Here is a 21148-nt window from a genome sequence, read left to right as displayed (position 1 = left end):
CGAAGAGTTTTGTATTACTCTAACTGACACAAGATCTTCAGTTCAAATAGGAAAGAACCTCTCCGAAGAGTTTTGTACCAAAAGAGGTTTCAGGCAAGGATACAGCCTTTCGTGTGATCTTTTTAACATCCTGCTAGAAAAGGTTATAGGAGAGGCAAACTTCAAAAGAAGTGGCACAATCTACACCAATAGCCACATGTTACTTGCTTATGCTGATGATGTAGACATCATGGGAAGATCAGTAAAAGAACTAACCAATACCTTTATGAAGGTCGAAGGAGAATCTGCTAAAGTGGGTCTGGCGATAAACGGCGAGAAGACCAAGCTGATGGTGTCGACGCGCAATGCGTCCATTGAGATCGGACCAACTGTTGAAGTTGGTTCCAATAATTTTGAGGTAGTAAAAGACTTCGTATACCTCGGCACCGTCGTAAACACAACAAACGACATCAGTTGTGAAATAAAAAGAAGAATTGTATTGGCCAACAGATGCTACTTTGGCTAAAGTAAGCACTTTAAAAACAAAGCCACAACTCGTCAAACAAAAATAACGCTTTACAAAACACTGATACTACCCGTGCTGATATATGGTTCCGAAGCCTGGGTATTTGCGCAAGCAGATAAGGCAGTGCTTGGCGTGTTGGAGAGAAAAAATTCTTCGAAACCTCTACGGACCAATCTGCGTTGACGGTGAATATCGACGTCGTATGAAGCATGAGCTGTATCTGCTATACAACGACATCAATATAGTTAAACGTATCGAGCTGCAGCGATTGCGTTGGCTAGGCCATATAATAAGAATGAGCGATGATGAACCCGCTAAAAAGGCGTATAAATTCGGGCCACACGGCTGTGCACGCAGAATTGGCAGGCCAAAGAATAGATGGCGCAAACAAGTGGATGAAGATATGACAAGGCGCGGTATTTCAGAAAGCGAAGCACTAAACAGAGCGAATTGGAGATCTTTTCTTAGTTCGGTCTATGGAACAAATATTCTGTAATGGGCCAGCTAAGTAAGTAAGTCTTCCAGCTGGACCAAGAAAGTTAATTTAATTACTAATTTCTTTGGAGAAGTGTTTGGAGAAAATTAATAAACATTCGATTCGTTTAAAATATTTAAAATTTACATCTGTTAACTGGCTGCTTCAAATCCTCTTAATTGATTATCTATTTCATATTCAATTTTTGTTTGCTTTTTGGCAATGCGCCTTTGCAGTTTTTGATTGCCTCTATGATAGACATTTAAGAAATTTTAAAACAAACAAAAAAAAATCCATTATCATATAATGAAACTTAGTATAAATGTTTATACTATGTATTCGGATTACGACAAATTGTCTTACACGTCAGTACAGGTGCAGATGTAAATGGATATTACCGTGGATCAAAGCTGTACAAAGATGATAAGTTGTTTCAAACTTCTGCATCCGAGAAGAATATTTCTATGTCCCAGAGAAATAGTCCTTAAAATGGACCATATCGATTTACTACTTCGGGTCTTCGGTTCGAAATTTTTCGCTAAAATGGTACACACGGTAACTCTCGAAGTGAACAACCGATTTTAAACATCATAACGTAGAGGATGGAAAATACCAAGGAACGATCATGACCGGTTTTAACATGGCAAATCCCAGGATTTATCTTGGTCCCTCTTTCATCTCAAGTGGACACTGACCTCCCCGTGGTATCACCTGGGGAACTGCCTTTAACACCCGTTAAAGGTAGTGAGCTAACATGTGCCGCGCGTTCTCCCATAAGAACGTTAAAAACTTGGGTTTGGGCGTCGGGTTAGTAACCCTCCCCTAGAAAGAACAGCATACTATGACAAAACGAAAGAAAAGAAAAACAACCCCCTCTAAAGTTGATGAACCCCGCAAACGTTTTAAGGACCATGATCTGCGAATCTGCACCTGGAATGTTCGCACTCTTTATAGAGAAGGTGCAGTCTTCGCATTGGCAGACGTACTTGAAAAGTACAAGGCCGATATTACTGCCATACAGGAAATACGATGGATTGGAAAAGGCGCCACAACAACACCTAAAGGTGACGCACTGTATTATAGCTGCCATGACGTAAAGCATGAGTTTGGTTGAGGATTTGTAGTTAGTCGGAGGCTAAAACATCTGGTCTCCAGCTTCACCCCAGTGAATGAAAGACTTGCTGCAATTCGAATAAAAGCTAAATTCTTCAACATAAGCTTTATTTGCGCTCCTGCTCCCACTGAAGAAAAGGACGAACAGACCAAAGATATATTTTACGAGCGCTTAGAAGAAACATATGACCGTTGCCCTGCTCATGACATTAAAATCATTCTAGGCGATTTTAGTGCCAAAATTGGAAAGGAGAATATCTTTGGTCCAACAGTCGGGAAATTCAGTCTCCACAGTGAAACATCTGACAATGGTATGAGGCTGATAGACTTTGCAGCTGCAAAAAACATGGTAGTTAGCAGTACCAGATTTAAGCATCTCGATATTCATAAGGGCACCTGGCTGTCTCCAGATCAAAGAACAAGTAATCAAATTGATCATGTTGTGATAGATGGAAGACATTCATCCAGCGTGTTAGATGTACGATCGTTCCGAGGCGCAAACATTGATTCGGACCACTACCTTGTTGCAGCAAAGATACGTACCCGTCTAAACGTTGCAAATAAAGCACGAATAGACACAACGCGGAAGTTGGACATCGATAGGCTGCAAACACAACAGATAGCCACAGCATATTCCACTCAACTAGCCCACTCCATGCTAACAGCCGCAAAATCCATACTTGGATACCAGAGACCTCCACAAAGGAATTCATGGTATGACCAGGAGTGTCGTGCTGCTACCGAAGAGAAAAATGCGGCATAGAGAGCTACTTTACAATCAATAGCAACGCGTAGCTCACGAAAGAGATATCGGGAGAAAAGGAGAGAAGAGAAACGTCTTTTCCGCAAGAAAAAGAGAGAAATGGAAAAGCGGGAGTGTGAAAAAATCGAGATGTACAGGAGCCAGAATGAAGTCCGAAATTTTAACCAAAGAGTGAAACATCAAACAGATGGCTTTGGTACAGGCACATCCTTAGAGACCAGCAAGGTAATCTGGTAACTGATACAAATAGTGTGCTAAGGATATGGAAAGAACATTTTTTCAAACTGTTGGTGTCCAATAGTAGCGAAGTCGACGAAGATACCACAGATCCAATCCCAGAAGATGGCATTGAATGTGTACCACCTGGCCAAGATGAGGTAAAGACAGCAATAAACCGGCTGAAGAATAATAAGGCAGCAGGGGCCGATGGCCGAGCTGTTCAAAACCGGAGGCGACACGCTGATAAGGTGTATGCATCAGCTAGTTAGCTCCATCTGGCTGGAAGAACGCGTACCCGACAATTGCAACCTGAGCATCCTGTGTCCCGTCCATAAGAAAGGAGATAAGACTTTATGCTCCAACTATTGGCTACAAGATAGTGTCAGGGATATCGTGCGAACGACTAAAGCCTATGGTCAACGAGATAATTGGACCATACCAATGCGGCTTTAGGCCTGGCAAGTCCACCATTGACCAGATATTTACCCTGCGGCAAATCCTGGAGAAGATCCAAGAGATGCAGATCGACACCTACCACTTTTTTGTCGATTATAAATCAGCCTTCGACAGCCCGCTACGTTCAAAGGTATTACAAGCCATGTCTGAATTTGGTATCCCCGCAAAGCTCATCCGGCTTTGTAAAATGACTTTAACTGACACGAGGTCCTCAGTTACAATAGGAAAGAATCTCCGAAGAGTTTGGTACCAAAAGAGGTTTCAGACAAGGAGACAGCCTTTCGTGTGATCTCTTCAGATGAGAGGCAAACGTCAAAAGAAGTGACACAATGTACACCAATAGTCACATGTTACTTACTTATGCTGATGATATAGACATCATGGAAAGATCAGTAAAAGAAGTAACCCATACCTTTATGAAGGTCGAAGGAGAATCTGCTAAAGTCGGTCTGGCGGTAAACGGCGGGAAGACCAAGTTGATGGTGTCGACGCGCAATGCGTCCATTGAGATCGGACCAACTGTTGAAGTTGGTTCCTATAATTTTGAGGTAGTAAAAGACTTCGTATACCTCGGCACCGTCGTAAACACAACAAACGACATCAGTTGTGAAATAAAAAGAAGAATTGTATTGGCCAACATAAGCTACTTTGGCTTAAGTAAGCACTTCAAAAACAAAGCCACAACTCGTCAAACAAAAATAACGCTTTACAAAACACTGATACTACCCGTGCTGATGTACGGTTCCGAAGCCTAGGTACTTGCGCAAGCAGATAAGGCAGTGCTTGGCGTGTTTGAAAGATCTACGGACAGATCTGAGTTGACGGTAAATATCGACGTCGTATGAACCACGAGCTGTATCTGCTATACAACGACATTAATATACATAGTTAAACGTATCGAGATGCAGCGATTGCGTTGGCTAGGCCATATAATAAGAATGAGCGATGATGAACCCGCTAAAAAGGTGTATAAATTCGAGCCACAGGGCGGTGCACGCAGAATTGGCAGGCCAAAGAATAGACGGCGCAAACAAGTGGATGAAGAGATGACAAGGCGAGGTATTCCAAAAAGCGAATCACGAAACAGAGAGAATTGGAGATCTTTTCTTAGTTCGGTCTATGAAACAAATGTTCTGTAATGGGCCAACTAAGTAGGTAAGTACATTTTTTGAAGGATTATGTTGTTTTTGTTGGTGTAGACGGTTTTGATTGGGTCTGTTAACGGAAACCTACGTTGAAGGATAGGTTTGATGCTGGGTTGGCAGTCGCTGGCCGAAACACTATGGTTTCGGGTCAATCCGGTACGAAAGAACCCGCTGCCGTGGGATTGACTGTTTACGTTGAAAACTTCCAATCTCTACTGTGGTTTATCATACCCTCAGCATTTATGCTAACGAGGGTATATACACTTTCATACGGGCAAAATGTGCCTCATCGAAATAATGGTTTTAGACCCCCAAGTATGTTTGGACGAAATGTGTTTCAGACAATTTGGAGTCGATTTAGCAATGTCCGTCTGTCTGTCTGTCTGTCTGTCCGTCTGTCTGTCTGTCCGTCTGTCTGGCTGGTGCGCACGATAACTCTCGAACGGATGAACCAATTTGGTCCAAAATTTGGCTTTCGCAATATTTTGTCCAAACTTAGTTTAAGTTCGAAGGTGGGCTATATCACTCCACTCCTTCCGGTACCTCCCCCACAAAAGTTCGAAAATGTTCGGAAAATTTGTGCGCACGATAACTCTTGAAGGAAGTATCCGATTTGATCCATACTTTGGACATTGTGAAATATCTACTAGACTTCGATGAGGTTCCAACATGGACTCAATCGGTCTACTCCTTCAGGTACCTCCCACACAAAATTTCGGATAAGTTCAGATTAGGGTCTGCTCCCGAATTGCTTAATTGCCCCCCATACGACGGTACAAGTTTCATCAGGGGCGAGTCCATACTCCCCGAGAAATTAACCTGAAAGATGCACAAACCCCCTATGACACCGTGTGAGGTGGTTGGAGCGCAAGAACGAACGGATCTCCTGATTGGGTCCAAAATTTGGCCTTAGTAATAATTTGTCCAAACATAGTTTAAGTTCAAAGATAAGCCATATCGGTCCACTCCTTCAGGTACCTCCCCTACAAAAGTTCAAAAATGTTCGGAAAATTTGTTCGTACGTTAACTCTTGAAGGGAGTGGCCGAATTGGTCCATACTTTACACACCCTAATATATCTACCAAATATAGATCAGGTTGAAATATGGACTATATTTATCCACTCCATCCGGTACCTCCCACACAAAATTTCGGATAAGTTCACTTTAAGACCTGCTATCGCATCACTTTGATTTTTGTTGAAGCAACTTGTATTCACTGCCTCAATTAAACGTTTTTTCAGGGGGCAAGTCCACACTTCATGAGCTGGAGATCTACTTCCATAATGGTCAATGTCGATCCATTCCTTTAAGTATCTCCTCCGCAAAACTTTTGCCCTTGAATCCTAATCAACATTTTTGCCGGTTTATACGCCGAAAATTTTTAAAATCCCCTATATACATAAGTGTTTTGGGAAAAAATTGTTTCAATATACACAGGCTGAGGGTATATCTCTGCTGGCCAAGCCGACTGATACTTTTTTACTTGTTTTTTGAGATTTTTAATTTTGAATATACTCTTGTAAGACATTTCACTGTGAGTCACTGTACAATGTAAATTGTTAGCTTTTGTTATTGTTCTAGTAATAGACAGCTTATTTAAAGATCATTTCGTAAAGATGTTCAAAACATGTTTGCGTCGATTGATGGCAGCAGCATCACCGCTATATTTTTTTTGGATGTCTCTTTTATTATGGCCGTGCCGACGTGCAAAAAGAAAATCTCTTTATTCACTCGTATTTTTCTCTCTATTCGAAAAAAGAAGAGATTTTGACTTTTGGCCAAAAAGTAGTGTCGACGAGAAGAAACGGAAAATATAAGACCGAAAAAAAAACATGGGGCAATTACGAAATTGTTTTAAATTTCCTCCAAGTACACATAAATTTTGAAAGATTTTCTACGCTTTTTTTGGAAACATTTTGCAATAACACATTTGACGACAATAAAATAGTTTGACAACACATCACGTTGAGGAAGCTGTTTGCTGATCATGCTCGTTCGTAGTTGAAATACAAACGTACTTGCTTAAAAATTAGTTTTTATTTGAGAACTTATTTTTTTAATTAAAAGTTGTTAATCTTTGGAACTTTATCACCTTGTTGTAATCATCTACGTGTAATGAGTCACCAGTAATAATTTCCAATTTTCTTTTAGTTTGTTTTTTTCTTGCCGTTTTTATGTTTGGTTCAAAGTTCAAAATTAAAGACACTGAGCCTTTTTAGGGGGTGTTCTGTTTTCTTTTTTTTAGTTAGTAACTTATATACTATCTTCTTTTTTTGGTGTGTTTTTGTTGTCTGTTTTTTGGGTTTTTTGATTTTCATTCGCCAATTTTTCTTTTTGAGCAACAAATCACAAACCGCCCGTACCGTGCAGATTTCAACTACTAAATTGTGAATTTTTTCTGTTTGTATGACCCCAAAAAATATGCTTTTTTGTTCTTTTTTTTTGCTTCTCCTCCACTGTTTCCTCTGAGTTTTTTGTTCTTTTGCTGCTCGGGGTTTCTGTTTATATCTTTTACGATTTAGTTGAGGAGCAATGTATGTGCCTTTGTTGTTGTTGCTTTTCACCTCTTAGCCACTACGGCTAAATAGCAAACAGATCATGCCACCACTAGCAGCTCATCATTAGAGAAAAAAGAGAGCAGCTAATATTTTTTCGCTTTATGTTCTCTTTTTTTTGCGCTGATTTTGAAAAATGTTGCACAGTTTGAATGTTTCCCTTTCGGTGGTGGGCCATCATAGTTAAGGCATTTTTGTTTTGTTGAATTTATTTCTTGTTTATTTTCTGATATTCAAACAAAACAATAAACAAGGCATACTCGACTGGGCACCACCACTTGCCCTTTGTCCTTCAGCGGTATTGCTTTCAAGTTTTCGTTTTTTTGTGTATTATGGCGACACAGTGGTTCCAAGGTTGTAATATGCGACTAATATAAAGTTTAAGATTTTAAGTCGGAAAGAACCTTTGCAAGCATTTCAACTACGGAACGACTCCAATCGAACTGCGTGTCTTAAGAAACCACTTGTAAAAATGTGTTATTGTCTGGCCAGGAATTCCGATCCGGGAATTTAGTGTAAAAGGGTGAATTGCATGGTACTTCGGTTGAAAAACTGCCTAAATATGAAATATTTCAAAAACTTAAAAATCTAAAATTGGACAGCACCCTTGTATATATCCTTGGGCTTTACCAAAACGTAGTTTTGTCAGGATCGGAAATGTACCTCATTAAAAAAACGTTGGGCGCCAATTAAGAAATGTTCCATGATTTAGTTCTGTGCCACACTAATACCCCGTTTATATATAACCGGATTTAACAAACCGACTGGGTTTTAAATGTCAATTCCATTACTTATATTTCAAACAAATCCTCATAAAGAAGGTTAACCCTGCAAAAAGCTCTAATATAAACAGCATATAACGTTACCTATAGGCGCCACATTCCCTTTCTCTTTATTTTCAATTTTCAAAAATAATTCAAATACTCAATTTTGTAAATAAAATTTATTTGGGAATTTTCAAAAAAAAAAAAAAATAAAATTATTATTATTATTAAATTTTTCTTATTTTGCCAATATTTGGACGAATGGCGCCATTTTCTGTGCCCTCAGCAATCATTGGGACACTTCGAAGAAGAAAGATGGCTACCAAAAAAATGTTGGAATAAAAAAACAAACTTTTATTATTTTGTCAATATTTTACAGTTGGGCGCCATCAGATTTTAAAGCAAACTCGTGATACAAAATCAATATATTTTATATACGGCATAATTATTATCTTTGCTTTCGTTTTTTTTTTGGTCAGTGGCTGAGGGTATATCTCCATCAGCACAAGCTGACTGATACTTTCTTACTTGTTACTTGGGAATTAAAAAAAATCAATATTTTGCCAATATTTGGATGAAAAGCGACATTTTCTGTGTCCTCAGCAATCATTGGGTGACAGTGAAACGTGAACCGTAGAAAAAGCTAGCTTCCGAAAATTTTTGGAAAAATCAGAGATTGATCGATGCCAGAGAAACCACTCCACAGCCGATATGTCTGATTAGCTTCTACCAACAGTGAAATCAGGTCATATAATGGTCGTTGTGTGGGTTCGAATCTTCGGCTTTCCTTTTCACTTTCAAAAAACTTCGATCAATAAGCTCGACTTCAACGAGAAATTAATTAAAATTATCTTCGCCCTAATAGGCAAACTTTTCAAATAAAGAAAAATCACCTTGAGCCAGGCTTGGGTTTGAACCCACGTTCTTGAAAAACATGGGAAAAGTGTTATCACGTTTGTCGTGGAAGGTATAAAAGCTCATCACTATGAAAAATACATTGCATGTGAGAAATAAACAGTACGATAAGAGAGATGTTGCTGATGAGCTGCTACCAACAACGAAACCAGATCACATAATAGTGGTTGCGTGGGTTCGAATCTTTGGATTTCCTTTTTCACTTGCAACGAGAAATTAATTAAAAGAAATGTTTATTATTTTGTTAATATTTTACCGTTAGGCGCCACTTTCTTGTTTCCTCACCCATTATTGGGTGTCTTTCTCTTTATTTTCAAATTTCAAAAAATTATTGAAATAACAAATTTTCTAAATAATATTTATTTGCGAATTTACAAAAAAATCGTTGTTTTGCCAATATTTGGCCGTTGGGCGTCATATTTTTATCTCCCCAAAAATAATTGGGCGTCATTCAAAAGCGATCCATAGAAGAACGTTGTCTTCCGGGAAATTACTTGAAATATCAAAATTATTTTTTTGCGTAGGTTGCCATTTTCGCCATTGGAAATCGATTCAGAAAAATTTTGGCATTGTTTTAAAGAAAATAAATTTATTCTTTTGCCAATATTTGGCGGTTGGGCGCCATTTTTGGTTGTTTCCACATCTATAATTGGAAATAGAAAATAGGTGCATTCCCGAAAATTCCTTGAAATATCGAAATGAAATACTGTCATACTCTCTCTCGTACGAACTTCTCTGTAACAAATACTTCTCTATAACGAAGTTGTTTTAGAGCACAAGTGGAAATTCTCACACAAACTAAAATCTCTATAACGCCCACAAGTGCTACGTTATAGAGAAGTTCGACTGCACTTTTTTGGGGTTACCTTACTTTTATTTTCCTGTTCCCCGAACATTGATTGGTCGCCATTGGAGTAAAATTGGTACACACATTTGAATGTTGAATATTCTATTCCGGTTGAATAATCTCGTTATTTCAGCACAAAAATGTGCATTACATCGGGTGAAGGAGCTTATTCGTTGATATTGATCTCTAACGGAGCATCAAAACAATTTTTTGCTGAAAACTGGTTGAAATATCAATATTTTTCCATGTTGGGTGCCATTTGAGCAGTCAAATGAGGTATTACGTTGAGAATAATAGGAGAGGGATTTTATTGTATAATGTTTTTTTGGACTGCCGAAGAGGTCAATAGTGGATTTTTCAGCATATCCGAAATAATCTAAACTGGTTGGTGGTATTTCAACCAGGAATTTCACTAAGAAAATAAAATAGAGATTTTATTGTAGGGATTTTTTTTCGACTGCCGAAGGGGTCTGTAGTGGATTTTTTACCACCTCCGAAAGAATTTAAACTGGTTGAAATAATAAAGGATTTTTTCGGGTTGGGCGCAATTTTAGATGTCAAGTTGGATTTTATTGCAGAGTTTTTTGTTTTCGAAATATCGAAGTAAATATTTTTTCCAGTTTGGGCGCCATTTGAGCAGTCAAATTTTCGCAAAGGAGAGGGATTTTATTTATTTTTTTTTTTTGGACCGTCGAAGGTGTCGGATGCGGATTTTTTACCATCTCCAAGTTGTGTGTCGTTTGAGCAGTCAAAGCTATTATTAAACAAGTAAGAAAAGGCCCGACCGAACTTTTTATACCCTCCACCACAAATTTCAGCCATTTCGGTGGATTAATGTGGCCACAACCTTCAAAATACCGAAATTCGGAAGGTACCGTTCTATGGGGGCTATATGATGGCGTGGACCTATACCTACAAATTTCTGGGGGAAAGCTATCTCGGTGTGATAATGAGGCTAAACGTTCAAAATATCGAAAATCGGGAGATATTGTATTATGGGACCTATATAAACATTTTATGGTAGAAATGTTTCTTAGCCTCTGGAAATGCAAAATACAAAGTTAAAACCGATTCTGTTGTCAAATGGGACTAATACATTCAAAATATATTAAAATGAGGCGTACTTTATATGGGGCGTCATATGGGGGTAATACCAAAACGTGGACCTATGTATATAAACCAACTTTGGTAGGAATGTTTTTTGGCCTCTGGAGACACAAAATACCAAATTACAACCAATTCGGTGGTAAAATGGGACAAATATCTTAAAAATTCCTTAAAACGACGACGCGTCACGCGTCATTTTGTATGGGGGCTATACGAAAGCGTGGACCTACATAGCCCGATTTCAATACCAAAAGTCCTACGTACATATAATAAATAGATTTTCCCAAAATTTCATCCACCTACGCCAATTAGTTCGGACGCGAGAGTGATTTCCACAGACGGACGGACATGGCTATATCGATGTGGAATTGCACGCTGATCAAGAATATATATACTTTGTGGGGTCTACAATGATTTTTTCGAGTAGTTACAAACGTAGTGACAAACTTAATATACCCCCATCCTATGGTAGAGGGTATAAAAATGCACCACAAAAATTTTTTGCTGAAAACTGGTTGAAATATCAAAGGAAATATTTTCCAGGTTGGGCGCCATTTGAACAGTCAAAGGTGGTATTACACCGTGAAAAATAGGAGAGGGATTTTGTTGCAGAATTTTTTATATTTTTTTTTTGACAGTAGAAATACTCCTTTTTGGAAATTTTACCACCCATAAGGAATCTTAACTTGTTTTTTCCAAGTTGTGTACCATTTGATCACTCAAAGCACAAACATTTTTTTGCTGAAAACTGTTTGAAATATCAAAGGAAATATTTTTCCAGGTTGGGCGCCATTTGTTGCATTTTGTTGCAGAATTTTTTTTTCGGACTGCAGAAAGATTCCAATGGGGAATTTATCATTTCCGAAGAGATTTTAGCTGGTTGAAATATCAAAGAAAATATTTTTTCAGGTTGGGCGCCATTTGAGAAAAATAAAAGAGATTTTATTGCAGAGATTTTTTCGACTGTCAAAGGAGTTGTGTTTTTGAATTTTTACCATCTCCGATAGAATTTAAACTGGTTGAAATAATAAAAGATTTTTTCGGGTTGGGCGCCATTTAAGGGAAATAGAAGATGGATTTTATTGCAGAGTATTTTGCGTTTGCCGAATTGGTCAGTTGTGGATTTTTAACCATCTCCGAAGAAATCTTAACTGGTTGAAATATCGAAGGAAATATTTTTTCCAGGTTGGGCACAATTTGTGCAGTCAAAGTGTTTTCTATGTTATGGGCCATTTGATCAGTCAAAGCTAATATTACATGGATATAAATAAGAGAGGAATTTCATTGCAGAGTTTTATTCGAATGCCGAAGGGGTCAGTTGTAGATTCATTACCATCTCTGAAGAAATTTTAATTGGTTGAAATATTAAAGAAAAGAATTTTCCAGGTTGGGCGCCATTTGAGCAGTTAAAGGTGATATTACACGGAGAAAAATAGGAGAGGGATTTTATTGCAGAGTTTTCTTTTTTGGACTGCAGAAAGAGTCCATTGTGGAACTTTATTATTTCCGAAGGAATCTAAACTGGTTGAAATACCAAAGAAAATATTTTTCCAGGTTGGTCCCCATTTGAGCAGTCAAAAGTTGGCATTTCACTGAAAAAAATTGGAGAGATATTTTATTGCAGAGTGTTTTTCGATTGCCGAACGGATCAGTTGTGGATTTTTAACCATCTCTGAAGGAATCTTAACTGGTTGAAATATCGAAGGCAATATGTTTTCCAGGTTGGCGCCATTTATTTTTTTTGGACTGGTCAGATGTGGACTTCTTATCAACTTCGCAGATATCTAAACTGCTTGAACTGTTAAAGGAAATATTTTATTCCAGGTTGGGCGCCATTTGAGCAGTCAAAGTTGATATTATATCGAGAAAAATAGGAGATGGATTTTATTGCTGAGTGTTTTTCGATTGTCGAGGGAGTCAGTTGTGAATTTTTTACCATCTCCGAAGAGGTTGAAATATCGAAGAAAATATTTTTTCCAGGATTGGGATTTTATTTATTTTTTTTTGACTGCCGAAGGGGTCAGTTGTGGATGTTTTACCATCTTCGAAAGAATCTAAACAGGTTGAAATATCAAAGGATTATTTTTTTCAAGTTATGTGCCATTTGATCAGTCAAAGCTAATATTACAGGGAGATAAATAGGAGAGGAATTTTATTGCAGAGTATTTTTCGATTGTGGTCTGTTGTGGATTTTTGGCCATCTCTGAAGGAATCTTAACTGGTTGAAATATCGAAGGAAATGTGTTTTCCAGGTTGGGCGCCATTTGAAAGTCATAGTTGAGAAAAAGAGGAGAGGGATTTTTTTTTTATTTTTTGGGCTGCCGAAGGGGTCAGTTGTGGATTTTACCACCTCCAAAGGAATCTTAACAGGTTGAAATATCGAAGAAAATATTTTTTCCAAGAGAGGGATTTTATTTATTTTTTTGGACGGCCGAAGGGGTCCATTGAGGATAGTTTACCATCTACGAAAGAATCTAAATTGGTTGAAATATCAAAGGAAATATTTTTTCCAAGTTATGAGCTATTTGATCAGCCAAAGCTAATATTACACGGAGATAAATAGGAGAGGAATTTTATTGCAGAGTTTTATTCGACTGCCGAAGAGGTCAGTTGTGGATTCATTACCATCTCTAAAGAAATGTTAATTGGTTGAAATATTAAAGGAAATATTTTTTACAGGTTGGGCGCCATTTGAGCAGTCGAAGGTGGTATTATTATTGGGGGTTATCATGAATGAAATTTCCCCGTGAGTTTTGTTTTTCCGTCGTTGCAACTTAAGGAAGAAAGTGAAAAAATTCACGGGGAATTGCCGTTCATGATAACCCCCATTATTTATTGCTTTTACGCCAAATCGTGGGTGCATAGTGCCAAAAGCTGGTATTACACCAAGAAAAATAGGAGATGGATTTTATTGCATTTTTTTTTTTGGGCTGCCGAATGAGATATTTTTGATTTTTAACTACTATTTTTTGTATGTTTTAGTATCTTCGAAAGAATGTAAACTGGCTGAAATAATATAGGAAACATTTTTCCGGGTTGGGCGCCATTTCAGCTGTCAAAGGTGGTATTACACCAAGTAAAAAAGATTTGTTTAGGGATAAATATAAAGGTTGGATGTGTGTTTTTTAACAACTCACAAGGAGTCTGGATAAAAACTTGGGTGCCCTCGATTGGCGGAACATTGACCAATAAATTTCATCAGGGAAAATAATAAAAAGTTTTAAGGAAATGGATTGTGAAAACCAACTCCCTTTCAGACAATTTAGGGTCGATTTTTCCATGTACTTTGCACAATCCGCCCGTCTGTCTAGCTGGTTTGCACGGTTACTTTCGCATCGAATAACCGATTTCCAAACATAGATCAAAGTAGGAGATTCCTGTTTGGTCCACTTCATCGGATCCTCGCCAGTTAAAAAAAATTGATTAATTCCAATTTAAGGACTCTTCAAGAATCGACTTGTTATTTTTAGGTAGTCCTTTAGGTACTGACAAAATCGATTAGTTGTCAATGAGAGCCATACCTAAAATTTTCTGAGCGACATTTTTGCAGAACATTTCGAAGCTGAAAAACGTCATCTTGTGGTACTTTTATAGCGGCTTTTAAAATAAAGGACGAAAAGGACATTGAAAGAAGGGAGTTAGAAGGTGGAAGTGCTCTACGAAAATAATCCTCATTCGATTCGACTGCAGACATGTCATCTCAAAAATAAGCTAAAACGACAGTGAACAAAGTTGTAACGCTAATTCCTGATGCCTTACAGGGTCTCTGGCAAAAACTTAATCACGCCATGACGCGGAAGTTCGACTCACGGCGGATCTGACCTTCGGGGTTCTTAATATACTCACCAAGGCCTTTCTTCCCAAACAGGGATTTTCCGTTCCCCAGACTTTCATCTTTATTTTGTTGCACAGTGGTATCGATTGTTTCTTTAAAGTCATGAAATAGAGGCATGTATTTTTTGCTTTTGTCATTGGCCGCAACCACGGTGCACTACAGTGCCACACAAACCATTAATGTTGCTGATGTTTATTTTGATTATCTGTTGTTGCCGTTTTTTTTTCTTCTTCATAGTCATAAGTTAATTTGGGCGTTTTTATAATCTTTGAATTGAGCAAAAATACCCATGTGTAATAAGTAAGAGTGTGTGTGTGTGGACCAACGCCACACATTGTGAATGAGAACATTTAAAGATATTTTAGCGCACACGAAAAAGAAAAAGTAAAACAAAAATAATATTTGAAAAAAATCATTTCTTTTGTCAACGAAGATGACAACGCATTGGACATCGGGCTTTCACATTTATCTAGAACAACATTAGGCAACAGCATCACCCAAAACATGCAAATGGACGGACAGACAGACAGACAGGCCAGTCAAGTGAAATTTGGTCTGTGCGTGGTGTTTTTAATAATTGATTTGGTAAATACGCATCTTGTTTTGAAGCAGCAACAATTGTGCAGATTTTCAGTTTTTTCTTCTCTCACAGTGTTGTTGTTATTGTATGTTTGCTTTGGTGTTTAGCCATTGATAAAATTATTATTTGTCTTCTGTGTTAAAAATACAGACACTGTCCCAATTTCGTTTTTCTTTTTTTTGTGAATTCTTTCACAAATAATTAGATATTGAAATGTTAATATTTGCTACAGACACCCTGTAGACTTTTTTACAGATGGGTCTTCGTTAAAAAAAGAAAAAACAAACAGAAAACATGTCGTGTACATTACAACATCCCTTGTTACGTATACGTGCTGTGGCCACTTGCCTGCATTGGCAGCGCATCACTTATACGACGATGACGACGTCATTTAATTGATGAAAATTGAATGCTGTTATTAACATATCAATGTTGAGGGAGGGAGAAGACAATAATTTGATTGCAAATTATTTCATTCATAATTTTGTCAAATATATAGAAAAAGTATGAGTCGGTTTTGCCGCCACATATACATAAATACGTCAAAAAAATCACTTACATCTAAGGACATGAGAGAAATTATGATTTTCTTTTATTTCTTTACATACATATGTAGTTAATATATCGCTCATTTACTCAAAGAGTGACACATTTCAAAAAATCCCGTTTCGAAAAAAAACCCGTTTTAAGTTGGCGACTTCTTATTATTGACTTCCCAACTTAAAAAGGTTATTACACAAAAACTAAAAGAACTACTTGGACCTTAATTTGTAAACACCTGGCTAGATATCAGTGCTAAATTTCTGTGCAAGTTTAAGCATGATTTGCAGTGTTGTAATGCTTCATAAACTCAAAAACCTTTGTGTCAAATTATGCGAAACTCGTAGTAAATGAGCTGTAACTCGTCGAGTTTTAAAGACACAAGATAAAATAGAAGTAATAGAAAAACTGAAATTTTTAACTTAGAAAACGCATTTTTTGAGTTATGTCACTCTTTGAAACATGTTTCGTAAATAGGTATATGCGATGAATCGACACTGATAAATCTGAAAAAAATATTCTTATCGAAAAAATTCCTGTTATGTAATACACCTTCTTCTCATGTAATTCGAAACATTCCAGTTGTAATTCGTCACATTTCATTTGTAATTCGATTATTCTATTTGTAATTCGTAACATTTTATTTGTAATTCGTCACATTTCATTTTTAATTCGATTATTCTATTTGTAATTCGTAACATTTTATTTGTAATTCGAGAATTTCATTTGTAATTCGAATTATTCCATTTGTAATTCCAATTATTCCGTTTGAAATTCAAATTATTCCAATTGTAATTCGAATTATTCCAATTGGAATTCTCGAATTACAAATAAAATTTTACGAATTACAAATGGAATTCTCGAATTACAACTAAAATGATTCGAATTACATCTAAAAGAGGTGTAGTGTTGCGGTTTTGACTATTTTTATCCACAATCCAGGTAAATACACTTATTTTGGAATTTATTTGGCTTTTTTATTATTTGGGAACTTTATAATACATTTCGTAACTAACAAGTGAAAAAGTATCAGTCGGCTTTGCCGACAGAGATATACCCTCAGCCTGTGCGAGTTTAAACCTTCATCTATGGATGATATATGTAGCATCGAATAGCTGCTACGCAACCAAAATTCTTTTCCCCAAATAATTATATATTAGAAGAGTTTCAGATATTGTTGCCCTTTTGGGCATATAAACCAAAGCTCACAAATGATGCGGAGGAGGTACTTGAAGGAATGAATCGACATACTGCATTTTGGAAGTGGATCTTAGTTTAGGAGTCATTTGAGTTGGTCACCGTATAAATTAAAAGTTTTTGGACCACTACGTCAGGAAGCATGGATTTGCCCACGTGAAACATAATATCGCTGCAAACAGGACCACAAAGAGTAGCATCGGTATCATTTTCCAAAAGATATTCGAACACATCCTAAACTGCACATAAATAAAAATGTTTAACTTTTATGGGGGAAGGGTACCCTAAGGTGAAGATATATATGGAAAATTTCAAAGTTAAACTACAATTGGACAAAATATTACGAAGGTAAAATGTTGGACTGAATCGGCTGATCCGTTTGAGAGTTATCGTGCGCTCCAGCCACTACACATTGGACCATAGGGTTTTTTTCACCTTTCGGGCCATGTTTTCAGGACTTATGGACTAACCCCTGAAATAAGAGCGAATTAAATATGCTACAACAAAAATCAAACCGATTTGTGAGCAGCTCTTAAACTGCACTTTTCCGAAATTTTGAGTGGGAGGTATCCGAAGAAGTGGACCAATATAGTCCATATTTGAATCTAATCTATATCTCGCAGAAATATTACGATGTGCAAAGCGCGGACCAAACCGGTCACTGCCTTCAAGAGTTATTCTGCACACCATTTTAGCGAAAAGTTTTTAACTTTTGTGGGGGAGGTACCCGAAGGAGTGGGCCGAACTTGAACTAAGTTTGGTCATAATATTACGAAGGCCAAGTTTGGGGACCTAATCGGTTTATCCGTTCGAAATTATCGTGCGTTACATATAGTGTCATAGGGGGTTTTAACAACTTTGGACAATTTTCTCAGGAAGTATGGATTTGCCCCTGAAAAAAACTCGTACCGACGCGTCGTATAATGGGCAGCGAATACAAGTTGTCGGAAAAATAATCAAAACGAGTCGAGAGCAGGCATTAAACTGCAGCTTAATTAAAATTTTGTTTAAGTGCCGTATTTACGGCTGTTCGAAGATTGTTTCGAAATTTTTACCGAATTTGAACAACTAAAATTCCTGATTATTACGATAACTATTGAAAGGAGTGACTCCCCAAATTGAGATCAATAGCAAGATTGACTATGTCGATCCATTTCGTCTAGTAGCACCAACCAAGATTAAGGCCACTTCTTGAATCGTTTGAAATTGTTAAAAACGGTTAGGCGTTGCGATCACTACCACACCATTAAATTTCTTTAGAGGATGCCAACACTTCTCTTGATATACCTCCCGAACTTGCATTCTTGTGTTCAGATTTTTATTGCAGCAGTATTTGCGGTCCATCCGCATTGAAAACTGAATGCCCAGGCCAGACATATTCAACGATCGCAAAAAAATTCCCCTCATTGTAAATGAAGGTCGCCTTCATTTCCTGAGTAAATCAGCTACAAGCTAATACAGTTCGCCCAAAGAAGTTCAAAAATGTTCTGTAAAATGGTGTGAACGATAACTCTTGAAGGCAGTATCCGATTTCGTCTATACATTGTAATATTTCTACCAAACATAGGTTCGAATATGGACTATAACGATCCACTCCTTCGGGTACCTCCCACATAAAATTTCGAAAAAGTGCAGTTTAAGAAATCCTCGCGAGCCGTTTGATTTTTTGCAACAACTTTTATTCGCGACAGTGCAAGTTTTTTCATGGGCAAGTCCATACTTCCTGAGAACTGAAAACTATAAAAACTCGCTATGGCACCATGTGTTGTGGATGGAGCGCGCGCTATCTCCCGAACAAATAAACCGATTCGATCCAAAATTTGGCAATCGTAATATTTTGCCCAAAGTTAAATCAAGTTCTAAGATGGCCCTTATCGGTCCACTCCTTTGGTTACCTCCCCCACATAATTTCACAACTTTTCACTAAAATGATGCGCACGATAACTCTCGAAGGCAGTAACCGATTTGGTCCATACTTTGGACATCATAATATTTCTATGAGACATAGATCAGGTTAGAATATGTGCACTTCATCGGATACCCCCACAACAAATTTCGTAAAAGTGCAGTTTAGGACCTTCTCTCGAATTGTTTTGATTTTTCTTGCAACAGGTTGAATTCAAGTGTCAAGTCAAAACTTTTGTAAAAACAAGTAAAAAAGTATAAGCTTTGCCAACAGATATATACCCTCAGCCTGTGTAAATTAAAATACTTATTTCTCGAAAATACGGACTAGAATAACAGCTCAAAGCTTCGAGAGTCCTCCCAAAATCATGGGTTTCGTAAGAGATTTTTGGCAGCCGTAACTACTCTCAAACCCCATTTCTTCCCCATTATTTTTACAGTTTGTAGTTATTTTATGACCACTAGAATAACTAGTTATTCTGTGGCCACTAGAAGTTGAAAAGTAAGGTGAAAAAATTCTATTTTTAGAACAGTTGATGTAGATAATTTGTTTTTAATTTCATCACACTTCTTACTTTTATTTTACTTTATTTTATTTCGCTGTCTGCCCGAATTGAACCCGCCAAACCTCTTATTTCTATCCAAAGACACTACACACTATGCCACGCACACGAATATTAAGGGTTGCTCAAGAACTTAAATGTGCAGTACACATGTGCACCACGAACTGTTATTTTTTAATTAAAAAAAAACTCGTGTGCCGACGGTGAGCGTTGAACACACAACCGTAGGATTTATAGTCGAACACACACTCACTGTGCCACCGTCATCATTACTTAGTGAGGAGTAAAGTAAGTAGGTTTTTTAAGAAGTAACCCATTACTTTTCAGATTACTTGTAATGCGAAAAGAAGCTTGTTTACATTACTTTGTAAAGGGTTACGTAATGACTACCGGATCCAAATTTTTGCTGGGATATGGTGCCATAGGGATTTTTTACACTTTTAGGGCTGTTTTCTCAAGAAGTATGGACTTGCCACTGATAAAGATTTTACCGCCGTAATGGAGACAGCGAATGCAAGTTGCTTCACGAAAATCAAAGTGATTCGAGAGCAGTTATTAAAGTGAATGTATCCGAAAAAAAAACAGTCCATATTCGAACCTGATCTATATTTGGTAGATATATTACGATGTGTAAAGTATGAACCAAATCGGTAACTCTCCTTCAACAGTTAGAATGTGCACAATTTTTCCGAACATTTTTGAACTTTTGTGTTGGAGGTACCTGAAGGAGTGGACCGTTATGGAAATCTTTGAACTTAAACTATATTTTCACAAAATATTACGAAGGCCAATTTGTTGACTGAATCGGCAGACCCTTTCGAGAGTTATCTTGAGCTTCAACAACTACACACGGCGTCAGAGGGGTTTTGTGTACCTTTCAGGCTATTTTCTCAAGAAGTATGGACTTATCCCTGATGAAACTTGTACCGTCGTATGGAGGGCAGTGAATACAAGTTGTTACAACAAAAATCAAAGCGATTCAAGAGCAGGTCCTAAACTGAATTTTTCCGAAATTTTGTGTGGGAGGTACCAGAAGGAGTGGACCGATAGAGTTCATATTGGAACCTCATTTAAATCTGTTAGAAATTTCATGATGTGCAAAGTATGGATCAAATCGGTTACTCCCTTCAAGAGTAATCGTGCGCTCAAATTTTCCGAATTTTTGTGGGGAGGTACTTGAAGGAGTGGAACGACATAGCCCATCTTCGAACTTAATTTTGGCTTCGAGAGTTATCGTGCGCACCAGCCAGCCAGACAGACAGACGGGCGGACATTGCTAAATCGACTCCAAATTGTCTGAAACACATTTCGTCCAAACATACTTGGGGTCTAAAACGATTATTTCGTTACCTCATTAGCATAAATGCTGAGGGTATAAAAACAATAACAAAATATAATATGAAGGAGCGATCGGTATTTGTACTTCGATAGGGAGAACTAGAAAAGTTTGCGGCCTAGGCAAATCCTACTGCTGCCAGACTACATTTAATTTTTTTTTTTTAAGTTTGATAGTTTTTATCCCAGACGTACTCAGGACAGTTTGACTAACGATCATGTGTTGTGTTGTTTACAGTGACTTGATTGAGACACCTCCAAAACATGGGTTTGAACGCTTCAACAGCATCTTCTGGCGACGAAAATTGTTGACCAAGCCTTTTTCCTT

At 37.6% G+C, this 21148-nt stretch overlaps 1 protein-coding gene across 23 annotated transcripts in view; it reads right to left on the bottom strand.

Moving 5' to 3' along the window:
• Positions 1-21148, bottom strand: part of LOC141404034 (uncharacterized) — a 146415-nt gene that overhangs the window by 56762 nt on the left and 68505 nt on the right. Inside the window, exon 1 of one of the 23 annotated variants that reach the window (XM_073987272.1) lies at positions 6770-7138. The exons of 21 other annotated variants lie outside the window; for them this stretch is intronic. Coding sequence is in view for 1 of the 2 variants with exons in the window: in XM_073987270.1 (XP_073843371.1) it covers position 6696 (1 nt within the window). In the remaining variant the exon portion in view is untranslated. Of the gene's footprint in view, positions 1-6695; positions 7139-21148 lie in introns of those variants that run through there. One more of the 23 variants, XM_073987270.1, reaches the window with a different exon arrangement.

This window comes from Musca autumnalis, unplaced genomic scaffold (assembly GCF_047663935.1).
Source record: "Musca autumnalis isolate F117 unplaced genomic scaffold, ASM4766393v1 scaffold_4, whole genome shotgun sequence".
Lineage (NCBI taxonomy): Eukaryota > Metazoa > Arthropoda > Insecta > Diptera > Muscidae > Musca > Musca autumnalis.
Note: the sequence above shows the minus strand (reverse complement) of the source record. Positions and strands in the feature narration are given on the sequence as shown.